The following is a 14,228-nucleotide window of genomic DNA, read 5'->3' on the forward strand; positions in this document are numbered from 1 at the left end:
CACCAGAGGACAGAATCGGGTTCATCAGACAGGTGCTGCTTTTCAGAAAGCCATGCTGGCTACACCTGGTTGCCTGATTGCCCTGTATGGGCCGTGAGATGACATCGCTGGTACTGAGGTCACACTGGTAAGCCTGTAATTCCCTCAGTAGTCCTTCCTGCCCTTCTTGTACACTGGAGTCAGATGTGGAAACTGACAGTCAGCTGGGACCTCCCCAGTTAGCCTGGACTGTAAATGAAGATGAATCCTTTGTGTATGTTCTGGAGATGATCTGACTGACATCTCAGCTTGCCTGGAGTTTGCAGAGATGCTTCATTTTCTTTCGGAGACAGATTTGTGTGGGTGTGTATGTAGACACAGTTTCTGTATGCATCAACACACAAGCACAAGTTATTTCTTGATCAGGCTGTGACCTCCTTTCTCATTTGTCTGAAAATGTTTTTAATAAAAGCATTCATATTTTATAAATTTAGAGATGTAGTGGCACACCTCTAAATTTGTGAACACTTGTTTTTGAAGGAAGTCTTATTTCTCTCCTATCGTTATCACATAGCTGGGATGCTTGCGTATTTGTTCTAGATTTCTTGGTAAAAGAAAGGCATAGGTGTGCTGTAGGGAGGCCTGGGCAGTGCCCTCTGTCTGGTTTAAGTCTGTAATTCTGCCGTGGGCTTTCTCTGTGTGAGTGCAGGTGCCTAAACATTGAATGTCTTCGGAGGAAGGGGTGGCTGTGAATGTATTCACTTGGAAAGCACAGAAAAGTCACAAAATTCTTGATTTGTTTTTTTTCACAAGACAGAGGGACGCACTGCTGCAGTTACAAATCCCGCTTATCCCTATGTAGCAGCAAAACTTTATTTTTGTAGGTCCTGTTTCAGCATGATGTGCCACAGTTATTATTGCAGTGATGAACTCCTGGCCCCTAGGGAAAAAAATTGCCACTCATCAGTTCTTTTTTTTTTTTCTTTTCTCCTCACTTTCTTTGTTCCTAAAGCACTTGCAGGAATTGTTAGAAGTAGGCCAGCTGCTCTTCTTTCCAGGGTATTTGGAATTACATTTTCTGATAATTTTGGCTGTTCTTCATTACATCTGACTTAGAAAGTTAATCAACATTTGGCACTGGGAATATAAACCTTTGCTGTGTTTACCCTTCCACTTAATTTTAAATGAATCATTCTCAGATCACGTAACTTCAGTTGGTTCTTTTTTTTCTACAGTATTGAGTATTGAACCTAAAATAGAATCACTTCTCTGTGGCTCAGAAATGATTTACTTTTTTATTTTTTTTTCCTAGCTATCAGATTCAGAGTATTTTTCCTACTGTTACTCACAGCATTTGTTCTCCAGCCTATGTTGGCCATAATAAGGCAATTCCCATTGGAAAAGGAATTACCATTTCTTTATTGTTGTTTCAGAGAGCTTTATCCATAGGCAGTACCAACCCTGCAGACTTGGTGCATATATTTAGTGCTACTCCATGTTGATGACGTTATGCTTTGATTTCTGCATTTAAAACTCACATTAAGCATAGTTTTCAAGCATTGTTTTGTGTTTGGATTTGCTAGTGTTAGCATTTGACAGCTCTCCAATAACAATTCTTTTTTTTTTTTTTTGCCTTTTTACCTTCTCCATGTCTATCACTATATATTCTTGAATAATAAGTATGCAATGGTATATTTCAATTTGACTGTTGCCACCAAGAATTTGGAAGCATTTTCTATTTGAGAAGGCTAAAACCAGCCCAACCCAGCAACACTGAGAGTGACTGTTTTAATTTCACCTGGGGTTGTAAATCAATACCCATTTACTATTCAGTTACTGCTTATGTTTCCCCAGATAATAGTATAACACGTGTAATGTCAATGCAGTTTGGCATTTGTCCTCATTAGTATGGCAAAGGACACTTTTTTGCAAGAGTAAGCAAGCATCACACCATATTTCTGACATTTCCTTCAGAACAAAGAAGGAAAATGTAATCAATTTGTATACAAAAGACGTGATGCACATCTGATGTGGCGCCTCCAATGCTTTTATAAATGAAATCCCTTGTAAGATTAGGCTGCTTGTAATTCTATCAAATATTATTGATTGTTGAACGGAAGCTAGGAGTGGCACAGTGTAGCTTTTTGAGCTCTAGTTTATTTGCTAATTCAGTCATTTATAATAAATGCGTAATATATTTAACATCAGCAGCTGAATTAGAGGTCAGTAACAATATAGGAAATACTGCTTGTGACCAGTGTGCCTAAGGTGTGTCCTCATACATGCTTCTCTTTATTTTCTTACATATATGCATATCATTTATTGCATACCATTTCAAATCAAATGACTGAGCATATGAATTATACTTTAGAATCTTGTTTTATAATGATCACAGTGATATTTCATATGGTATGGTGCTTTGCTGTTTGGCCTTAAGCAATTAATTTAGCCCTAAAACAAGCATGTTGTGATTGGTGAGGATGTTGCAGATATGAAAACCAGGTGAAATATAGCTGGTTACTTTTCCTTAGCTCTGGCTTACAAGTTTTTTTAAGGGATTAATGAAAAGTCTTGCTTTCAGGTCTTAGCACAGCGATAGGAAGTAAGTGCTGGCCATGCGGTGGGTTGTGTGATACAGATTGCTGGTCACCCCTCAGGTGATGCCCTTCACAGCCCCTGTTCTGTGATCAGCTCTCACCTTACTGCCGTCATTATTTAGTTCTTGAAGTGCTCTGCTCCGTGGAATTGCTTTGTCACAGTGCTTCAGCACCAAAGGTGCAAGTTGAAGCATTCATAAGAATTTTTTTTGGTGCTAATAATAGATCTCTATGTCTCATTGTGAAGAGTTTGCTACCTGAGTCAGACACGGGGCTGTCTGTTTGTTTTCTGATGGTGCAAAGCAATTAAAACCTTCATCCCTTTTGAAGTCAGCTGGTGAGATGGGCCTCCAGCTTCCCAGAATCTGCCTCTAGGCTGATTACATAAACTATTCATTACTTGTGAGAAAGCAGGATAGAAATTTGGACTCTCTAACTGTATAAACATCATCCTTCAGGAGAAGAGCAGGGGAACCAGTCCTTTCTGGTTAACTTCGGAGAGCGGCCTGCCAGCAGTGTGCAGGATGGGTGAGGTGAGAGGGAGCTGAGGATCAGGCTGATGTGGGGATGCAAGACAGGTGGTGAGGAGCAGAGAGGGGCAAAATCGGTATTTAACACCACAAAGCTGCTCAGTTTGGCCTAGGCACAACATTGCTTCTGCCAACAGCAGCTACAGCGTTCCAGAAATACAGACCTCCCTCATGAGCCAAGGCGTCTCGTTTTATTTTAAACCCTTCTTTCCCGGGCAAGGCTCAGCAGAGAAGAGGTACCACACCGCAAAACATTGCCTTCTCTGGGTCCGGGAGAGAGGAATGGGATGAAGGAGTAGTACCAGCAGCTCCCAGCTGTGTCCAGGTCAAGAGAAAGCTGAGGAGAGTGGAAGGAAAGCTGCAGCTGTGGGAGGAGAAGCAGCAGCTTACCTTGGGTCAGAGTACAGGAAGGCCAAAGAGGAGAATCACGCATACAGATTTTAACCTTAATTTCACACGTGATGTGACCACTGGTTAGGAGCACTGAAGATTCTGTCTTGCTCCAATACCAGTAAATACCTTTTCACTCAACACTGTAACCTGAAGGTGAAGTGAAAACATTTCTGCATCCCCAAAGTGAAAATGAGTGTAAAGGGTGGTAAATGCAGGATGGAGGGGGAAAAAGTAATGGGTAGAAATAATGTGGTTTGAAAATAGGGCAAAGTCTTAAAGTCAGAATTAGGAAGATGCCAGGAGCACAAATCAGCTAAAATTTAGTTACTAGCCTGAGAATTGTGTTAGAGCATCTCCACCTACTAAGCCAAGCACTGAAGCATCCCCTGCAGCTTTTTTTAGTTTCTACAATAGATTTGGAAAGATCGAAGTCTCAACACCATCAACAAATTTTCCTTAAGCCTCAAGATGACTTTTTTTAGTGAGATATTTGAAAGCAGGCACAAAAGAATTGTCACGTTTTTTGAAGGCCTCCGTTCTCATTTGCACAGGTGGGGACAGTGCATTGGGACGAAGTGCAGGAAGGCTGCCTGCTGACCACTATTATTCCCTTTCTGGGACCAAAGAAAGCATTGTATGAAAGCTTTCTTTTGGGGCACTGTCACCGTCAGGCTGAGCAGCTAGCTTTGTGCACACTGTTGTTTTATACATGAAGCCATCTAGTAGGATGGCATGTCCATTCACTGAGGCTTCGTGTAGGGTGTAATAGTAATGAGTGAATATGATCAAAAGAAATGGAAAAGGAAGAGCTTTATTTACGACGTTGAGAAGCTTTTACCATATGGAAATGATCAGAATTTAAATTTTTATCATCTGTCACAATTTGCTGCTGCTGCTTTAATTAAAATAACACCATGAATACGTACGGTGAGTCTGGCAAGATGTGCTTCGTGCTGTTAATGACCGTCAGATGCTAAGGCAAAGGGACACAGAGGGGGCACAGTGGAGGGAAGATCCTGAGGGAGACAGTGCCAGATGGCTGGGCTTATTTTATTAATTTAGCTCTGTGTTCTGGCCTCTTGTCTTCCTTTCTTCCAAGGATGGGTTGCTTCACTGGCAGTCACTTCACATCATGGTACGACGTGTTTAACTCTCAGAGCACTGCAGCAGCAAGGGGAGTGCACCAGCCCCGTGTGCCCTTGCTCTGTAGCCCTGAGGATCAGGTGGTCAGTGTTGTTCCTTCCAGCTGTCACATTCTCTGCGACCCTCTGCTATGTGGCCTAGCAGCAGAGCCAGCTGCTGTCCTAAACCACTTCCAGCCTCTCTCCGTGTGTGGGCCCCAAGGAGCATTTCGAGCAGCTCTTTGCCCTGTTGCAAAACCTTCTTGCTTGATGCTTCTTCCAGCTGCCTGGGCATCCAGAAAGCACAGCAAAGGCCTGGGAGTCAAAGTAGGTGATTTTTTTTTACACTTCAGTTTTGTCTCCTCGCCTGGTACTGCAGTGTCGGCTGCCTCCGTGTGGGTGTTGTGTGGAACTGCTCTGAGCTGGTGATCATTAGGTATTAATTAAGTTTTGACATCCAGAGGAAAAAAGAGGGAAAGGAATCTTCTGACAAAACCTATTCTGAACAGACTAAAGCAAGGAGAGGAGACTTTTAGTTACTTTCCCTTCTCTGTGATGGCAGAGAAGCTCTGATGAATCAGATCTCCTGCTGTATTGGTGGCTGTCGATTTAGTATTAGAAACAAAATGAGCTTATGCTCTATTATTAAAAAAATGATCTGGAAGTTTTTTGAGTTCCTGAAATCTCTATAAAATTTTGGCTTAATTAATTATTATCTATTTATTAAGAACATGTATCACATTTAAGTTGTCTTGGCTGCCAGTAAAGCAATTAGTGAGATTATTTTTGATCACGATACAATAGCTGGAACACATGTCAAGATGCATGCCAGTGGTCCGTGAGTTTGGTAAGGCTGAAAAATCCCAAACCACCTGAATTCACCCCAGAAATCTATGTTATGATCGAAATACTGTGGCACCCCTTTGCACTGCTCTTTTCATGCCCTTCACTGTCACCCTTTAAATCCTGCTTGACTCTTTTGAGCAGCAGTAACTCCTGAGAGGCAGTTCCTGTTGCCCATCAGGTAGTGACCAACTGGGTTGGTATTCTGGAGCAAGAAAAATGAAATGCAGGGCCTTCATATGCTTGAAAGCATCATGATCAGGTTTTTGTCACTCTTACAATTGCAAATTAAGTGCAAAGAAATTGGCTCGTCTAAGGAACGTTTGTGTGAGAACGGCACTCTGCTAGCTTGGGGTGGAGACTCAGTGGTCCTTGGGTTGATGTTGCACATTGTTCTGCTTCAGGTTATTCTTACTCATGCTGTATATTTAATATTAGTTAAAATATTTAGTTAAGTGTTAGCTGAGATTAGATTAAAATTGGAAGACCAATGAGAGTTTGTCAGATTATCAAAACTATATCTTGGGGCATAGTAAATATACTAGGCTGACATCAAGAAAACGTTACTAGACCTTCCATAGCCCTCCAAAATTGCTTGAGTACAATCCAGTCATTTTGGTAGAATAACTTTATCCATGTTGTTTATCCCACTGTTACCCAGTTGCCTTAATTCTGTTTTCTAACTGCTTGTGTTCCGTGCTCTTTCCCTCAGCACATTTTGTTGTAATATTCATTATTGTACCAGGACTAGAAGGAATGGGCTCTTGGCAGACAGAGAATGAAGTAGTTTGAAAATACAACATAGGAAACTGTACTAAAACATACCAAATACTGTTTTGTATGACCCCCCAGGCTGTGGGGATGTGAGCACGTCACACCCACGTCACACCAATACCTTGCTAAGCAGTTTTTCATCCTTATCTCATTTCTTTGCACCTTGAGTTGCCGCTAAAATAAAATAATGGAAATGGATGGAGCTGCTGATGAATCATCGTGACAGCGTTCACTATAAGTGGGGGTTTTGGCCAGAGTATTTCAATCAGTAACAGGGTCCCTGTGGCACTGGCCCACTTAGACCTGCAGATAAAAATATTCTTGCTGTTTCCTTTATTTGTACTGATGTTACAACAGCTTAAATTAAAGCTTGTTTTAAGAGTAATATAATTCATCTACTTTGAAGCACTGTGGTCAGGTGGCAAGAAGAAACACAAGGATTGCTGTTAGGTGCCTGATTGCAGCAGCTGTGTTTCAGTACCCAGCGGTTTCCTCGCATCCCACCTGTAACCATTGGATTAACACAGTGGAAGGGCAATACAGGGGTGTAATAGCAAAGGGACCAGCACAAGTGGGATGGTGTTACAAAGGAAAAGTCCTCACCCATTTCTGAAGATCCAGGCTCACAGGAAAGACTCCACAAGGGAGGGATCTCCAACCAGAGATCTTCCCACAGTGGCAGTCAGCCATTAAATGGGATCTAAGAGAGGTGCAGGCAGGCTCCACCCCTTCTGGTCACACACATCAATTGCCTTCACCTGTGCTCCTGTTTCTTGGACCAGACTTTACATTACTTTAGAAAGATTATTGAATTATTATTTCTTGCACACAAAAAAATCAACAAATGTCTGGTAAGTGGAATCTCAATCCTTCATCCTGCATGCAGACTTCCTTATTGATTGCATTAGACGTTAGGTTACTAGGCAGCCCGCAGTCAGCACAGCAGGTGGTTCATCTCAATCTCAGGAGTTTGAGTCTATTCAAAATGTGTTGCTTGGAACCATCATTAATTATGTTTGCAAGAGCAATTACTGCTGTCTGGAAGCCATAATCTAGGAAATCTTTTTCTCAGGTTGTATACTTCAATGGCACAAATAATTGCATACTAACTATATTAGTATTTGTAATTTAATTATACTGCACAGGACCAGAAAATAGACTAATGTCTGACATCTTTTCTTTCAGGATGACTTTCTGTATAGTGTCTCCGTTTTAAGTGGCATCCTCTGCACTGTTTTGGCAGTAATCAAGTTTATGCTGGGCAAGGTCCTTACAAGCAGAGCACTGATAACTGATGGTGAGTGTGAATACAAACCTGTTGCACTTACAGATTCTCCCAGGGAATGTGGTAGACCCAGAGATACAAGTGATCCCTGCACAAGGGCAGCTGGGGAAGTGTACTGAAATGAGAAAGTGGAAAAACACAAAACAGAGCAATTTTTGACCTCTGGCTTCTTACATAGATGCATCAGCTGCAATGAGTACCTCTGATGGAAGTCAAACAGTTAATGGGTAGCTAGTGAGCAATAACGAAAAGTTAGGGAAAGCACATAATATACATTAGGTGTATATAGGCCAGAGGTTGGAATAGTGTAGAGATATGACAACAATTTGTAGAGATTTGGCTAAGTCACATCTGTCCTCATTGCCTACACCTGGTGAACAGGTTCATCCCTACTGCTGAAATACAGAAAGTCTGCTGCAGAAAAAGCCATTCTGCTTTCAGTAGGAGTCTCAGACATCATTCAGACTTCCTCCTATAGAGGTAATTTGCTGCCCTGGTTCTTTTCCTGTCACCTGCTCAGTACAACTAGTACAGTAAGACACGTGGAAAACAATGCCACTGCTTATTTGTAAAGGCATGTGCAAGGCATGTTTTGAGGTGAGCTCCAGTACTCCTCTCACTTACAAGGCTAAAGCTTGTGGATCTTCAGAAAGCTCCAGAGGGCTGCTCTGGAAACATGTGAGCCCGTGGGAGGATGGAGATGTCACAGATCCCTACAAATCTCCATCACATGACAGTTTGAAATGTTCTGTTAGGATACACAGTACTGTGTAAATGATTCATGGATTGTGGAATGTAAATTATTTTACTCTGCTAAAAATTTCACTTTAAGGAAACTCAATTTTCAGTTTACTCTTGGGATGCATGTAATTACTTTATCTTAAGATATTTAAACCTACTTAATTATTTTGTGATAGATGGGAACACATACATTTTATATTGTCCCACATATAAATACTTTGTGTCTATTTATGTATTAAAATAAGCAAAAAAAGAAGCAGCAGTGCAGAATGTAGAACTAAGCTCCTGCCTCTCTCTGTGTGTAGCTGCAATAGTCGTTGTTTCTGTTCCTTAGTCTAGATTTTCCTAGACATTTTGAATCAAAAAGGATCTCCAGCCTGCAAAATGGGTTCTGGAAAGGATCCTGGGAGCTGCAGACCAGTGAGTCTGCCTTATTTTGCTGTCAGTGTAAGCAGGACATGTTTGCTAGGCAGATTAACCTCCGCTCTAAAAAAAAAACGTGTGGCTTGTTTTTTAAGCAGCCAGTTTTTCAGACAAAATATTAGGTGAAAAATTCCTGAATAATTCTAGCTTTGAGTTGGGAAATTGCTTCCTTCCTAATTACATCCTTGAGCTAATTATATTGCCACTGAGCTGGAGCTTGCTCATTCTTTGATTAAAAAAATTAGGGAATAAGATATACAATTACCTTGCTCTGCTTATTACCTCTATTTTCTTCCTTCTAGGACTATTTTAGAAAACGTAGGAGGCTGGTATTACCATGTGTACTTAAATATCTTCTTTCACAAAAAAACATTTACATATATGCTTAGTTGATTAACAACCAGGAGGAGACGGTATGATTCAATACCCGAGACAGATTTAGCACTCCCTTGCAATTCTTTTTTTAGTGTTTTCTGTTTCCTACTAACTTACCTCCTGTGATCACTGGCTGTGTACCAGCAAACTGTATTGAGTAATTCAAGCATACATTTTTCTTTCTCAAAAATACATGTATTTTTTTCTCTTGTACATGCCAATCTCTATTAAGGAGACATGTATATATGTACATATTTAAAGAACAGAGCTTTACAACCATAGATTTTTGAAGCCTAAATGTATTAATCCTTATGAAACAAAACATTACTTGTACAATTTGTGTACAATAAAAGTTCATGGCCTTTTGGATAATAAAAACAGCTCTTTCCTATCTTGAATCTTGTACCATCTCAAAGAACAAATGTAGGGATGAGACAGGCAGGTCTGTCTGTAGGTTTTAGATACCCATTTCCTTCCCAGATTTTGCCACCTGTTTTTTCCTGTGCTGACCTTATGCACAGAACATGGTGTCTGGATTCATACCTGCAGCTGCTGCATGATTTCCTGCCACACCAACAAAGAAAGGTTTGCCTGAATGGAAAAGAGACAATTTCCTTTGTAAGTAGCTTTTTGATCATTTGGAAGCATCAGCCAATAATGACAAGAAGATGTCTTATTATTTCCTGACTTTTGGATATCGTGCTAATAGAATATGGATTAAGCTGGTACATGGAACTGGCACTGGTATAAATTTATAGTGAATTAATTTATACTTAATATATTATACATGCACAATATATATTTCATTCACAGTAGAAGTAGTATGTTATACTTCTTGGGAATACAAGCAGACTAGGCACTAACAGAGTGCTTTGGGCATATGCTGGTTTAGATATACTGGTATAATTATTCCAGTAATCAATCATGCATATGCAAGATTTGTGATCCCAGTGGCATTACCAGTCACAAAAAATTCCAGATCCTTTTCTTGTAGCTCTGGGAGCCTGATACCTTTGTATTCCTCAATCTGCCACAGACTTGCTAAGTAACACGTGCTTTGCCATGCAAGGTTTCCTTTGGATTTAAATACCTACTGACAAAGGTCTGGTGCATCTTAAAGTATGGATGGATTATAAAAGTATTTCAGCTATAGAAGTAGTCAAGTGTTAGCTGCATCTTGGAGAAATGACTTAGTGTGGATGGGGTGGGATGTGATCAGCCTGGCTCAAAGAAGACATTCAGAAGTAAGTGTCATGCATGTGGTTGTTGGCAGACACGGAGAATTGGGCTGACTAAAGTTGACTTAACACAAAATATTGGCTATTTCAAGTTAGACTTTTTCTTTTGTCATCAAGGTATCTACCAAATGAATGCATTATCAGGGACATTTTTTTGTTGTAGCACAGCAGCAATGCATTCTGGCTTACTGTGGAACATAAAAATCAGAAAAAGGGAGTTTGGAAACGAAAAGAATACAATCTTGAAAAATAATCTCTGAAAAATAATCATAGTAACAAAGAAGAGCTGAAGGAAAAATGACACTAATCATTCTAAATCTCTGGAAAGATTTTAAAGGGACGATCTTGGAAAGGAACAGTTTAAAAAAGAGAGAAAGAAAGGAATCCAAAATGATGTCTATAGAATTTATGAGTAATAGATATGAATCTTCCTGGGATTATTGTGTGTCTTCCCTAATGCAGTCAGCGGTGCGTGCAGCTCTGAGCTATTGTGCTCAGAGAAAAACAAATATCTGGAATGGAGTAAAAACCTCTGTGATAACATCTGTGAACAGTTATTGTGTGAAATCATTTTCTTTTTAATGAGCATCTTGGGTATCCTGGACTCTAGCTGACTCCTGTTCAGAGAAAGGAAGAGACTTCAAGTCCCTTACTGATCTTCCTTTGATGTTCCAGTCAGGGCTCGCCGTGTGTGCTGCAGTACTAATTACCTTATGGAGATGATCTTGGGAAGATATCTATGCAAGGGGATACAGCCAGCCAACCACTGGTTTACAGCTCAGAGGTAGTTGGTTCTGATTCGCGATGATGAGCTGCAAGAGGAAGAAATGCTGCACTGTCAGAGTCAGCATGGAGCAGTGCAGCTTTTGAAGGATTTAGCATCAAGAAAGGAAAGCTGTTTGAAAAAAACAGCAGCTAGAATTAGGATTTGGAACTCAATAGGGTCATGAGAAACAGTTGGGACCAACTGAACCAAGACACCCAGTACAAGGAAATGGAGGTAAACTCCAATATCAGAACAGACAAGTGCCAGAGCTTAAAAACTGGTCACACACCAGAGATTGCAAGTTTGATTTGTAGAACAGAAGCATTGCAGTCTGCTGCCTAATGGTGCAAACAAATGGCACGCAGGACACCTCACACAGGGATCTTCGCCCTCTCTGCAGTACTGGCACAAACTCAGCTTTTCTCCCTACAGGTGAACTCCTCTCATGTGACTTTGTTGAGATTTGGTTCTTCCTCTTTTTTTTTCCTTCTTTCTTTCTCTGTCTAGGCTTCAACTCTCTTGTAGGTGGAATAATGGGATTTTCCATCCTTCTTAGCGCAGAAGTCTTTAAACACAATTCTTCTGTCTGGTATCTGGATGGCAGTATAGGAGTTCTAATTGGACTTACAATATTTGCCTATGGAATCAAGTGAGTATCTCCTGCTAGTAGGTATTTCAGTATGCAATGAAGATGGGCAGTCTTTTTAATGTAAAAAGTCATAGCTCCTAAATGCCTGTGTAACTCCAGTTACTGCAATTTATTAGACCAGCTGCCAACAGTGTGGCACAGCGCATGGAAACAGACAAAAGAGTGTCTGTCTCACATCAGTAGGAAAGAAGCCAGAACTTAAAAGAAATTAGAATTGTTTTAATGAGGCATTTCTTTACCTGCATTTGGAAATATAGTAATGAAACAGTTTTGGCTTCAAAACATTCAAAAAATAACCAATAATTTCAGGATTGGTCTTACCTGCGATTTCTGTCTTACCTCCACCATGTAACAACTTTTGAACTGGAAGTTAGCTAGCTTTTTTCAAATAATATTGTTTCTACTGAATGTTAAGATTATTTGTTGACTCCAGACATCAGAAACAGAATAATATTGAATGAAGCTCTGCTATAATTTCCCTTGCCTGCAAGGAATATGAGGGTTTTGTGTTTCATTGCTCTTTCTGCATAAGAAAAAGGGGACACGCAGCATCTTATTCAATTGGAATCATGACTGTTGAGAGGTGGACTTTGAATGCAGTAAGTTCTCAGCTGGAAGCTGTGTGTTTTTCTTCTCTTCATTGGAAAACTGGGAAACTAGCATTTTAATGGAGAATACCATTTTTGAAAAATCACTGTGACCACTCTTATTTCCACTGCAAAACTAGCTGTTCTGGAAAACTGTAGAGGCAAACCAGTGCTGAAGTATTTAAATGTACCAAACAGCCTCAGAAGCCTTTGGAACAGCCTCAGAAGCCATGCTGCACCCACGCCATCATTTGCTTCTGCATGGTGCTGTGCATTTCTGCATAACCACTCCTGTGCTCTCCTTTGCAGGTTGCTTATTGATATGGTGCCCCGCGTACGGCAAACGCGCCACTATGAAATGTTTGAGTGAAGATCACACACCTCTTCTTTGTAAGGACTCTAAAACTTCAGCAGTTTGGGCAAGTGGTGCCAATGGTATTTTATTCAATATGCCGTTTGTTTCCCGTGGTCCGTTTTTGTTGAAGTTTGTTTTAATGGGAAATCTCTCTGTAAAATTGGCATATGTGCACACTGCTTGCAATTCAGTGAAACAGCAGCATTTTTCTTTCAATATGCTATTGATTCCTGTGACGATAGAAAACATGCAGTTTGCAGTTCTAGCCCAGCTGCCACATTGTATATTCTGAAGTGAAAGTGTTCTTAATGATGTGATAAACCTGTGGGTAAAGAAGTGCCAGTTTCAGATCTTGTTTATTTGCCCTGGCCTGTATTTTCCTAAACACATGCTGTAACAGAAGTGCAATCCTTGCTAACCTCTTTGGCTATGGAATATCCTGTTGTAAAGAGCGGACTCCAAGTGCTGTGTTGCTTTGGAACACTTACCTGGGATCTCCCTTCATCCCTTTTTAAATAGGCCCACAGAAAGAGAGGCTACAAACCTTTCTGGGATCAGAGCGGTTCTTCATCTGAGCCCTAACCTGAGCGAAGCGATACCTCTTCAACTTAAATTCTATTTTTTCTTAAGAAGACACTGTTTGCTTTGCATGGACCAAACAAGCACACACAGTATTACTGTACAGACCAAAGCCAAGAAGTCACGCAAGGAAGAGAAGCTGCTTGAGGAATGGGACTTTTTATTCTATTATACTTTACACAGACGTGTTGGTGTGTGTGACTGTGGTTGCTCTGTAGTCTGATGATGGCACAGCAGTGGCGCAACTGGGTGGTGAGACAGAGATCTATTTATTAGATTTAGATTGTTCTGTAAAGTGTTGCTCACCTTCCATCGCACATCTTACGTATTACTAGCAGGTTAAATTATCAAAGAAACTCGATGTATAAACAATAAAACTGGTATCTATTTTATACAATACCGTAAGTAACATTTAAAAACTATTTCCAGAATGTACCATAGAGCAAAGTCTTCCTGTATATCAGCCTATTAAACTGGATTCTCTGGCTATATCCATTTTCTCTTTATTTTATATATTTCAGGTTGGCTTTCACAACACAGAGCCACTATATTGCTTCTGTTTATCACAGGTGGATTAAAAATAGCAGACAGTCCACTGCAGAGGTTGAAATTGGATTGTGGTAAGTAGCCAAGTAGCTAGAAACCCCCATTTTTAGCTCCTCTACAATAGATTATGTAAATGAGAGTAGATCTATAATGAGACTGTTCAGTGACTGATGTACAGTGGGGACACTAATAGTTTACTGACGCCTTGTGTCATCTACAACCATATTTCCCTTCAAATGTCACACAGCAAGTTGTCAGCCAGGTTCCCCAGGGTCCTTATTAAAGGCAAGCTCCCACTCATGTGTGTAGGAAGAGACACCGAAAGTACAGGACAGTGTCAGTGTGAGGTGCACAGCACTGGCACAATGGCCCTTGCTGTCTCTTGAAACAGAACAGAAAAGTCTTTATTGCAAAATGAATTCTGTTCTGCTGCTACAGTTGGCTTAC

At 40.5% G+C, this 14,228-nt stretch overlaps 1 protein-coding gene across 1 annotated transcript in view; it reads left to right on the forward strand.

Moving 5' to 3' along the window:
- TMEM163 (transmembrane protein 163) overlaps positions 1-12,671 on the forward strand; it is a gene marked incomplete at both ends in the record, with an annotated part of 83,394 nt that extends 70,723 nt beyond the window's left edge. Inside the window, 3 exon segments of the mRNA XM_079538768.1 lie at positions 7,423-7,534; positions 11,573-11,714; positions 12,611-12,671. Coding sequence (XP_079394894.1) covers positions 7,423-7,534; positions 11,573-11,714; positions 12,611-12,671 — 315 coding nt within the window.
- Positions 12,672-14,228: the final 1,557 nt, after the last annotated feature.

This window comes from Tetrao urogallus (assembly GCF_951394365.1).
Source record: "Tetrao urogallus genome assembly, chromosome: 8".
NCBI classification, from domain to species: Eukaryota; Metazoa; Chordata; class Aves; order Galliformes; family Phasianidae; genus Tetrao; species Tetrao urogallus.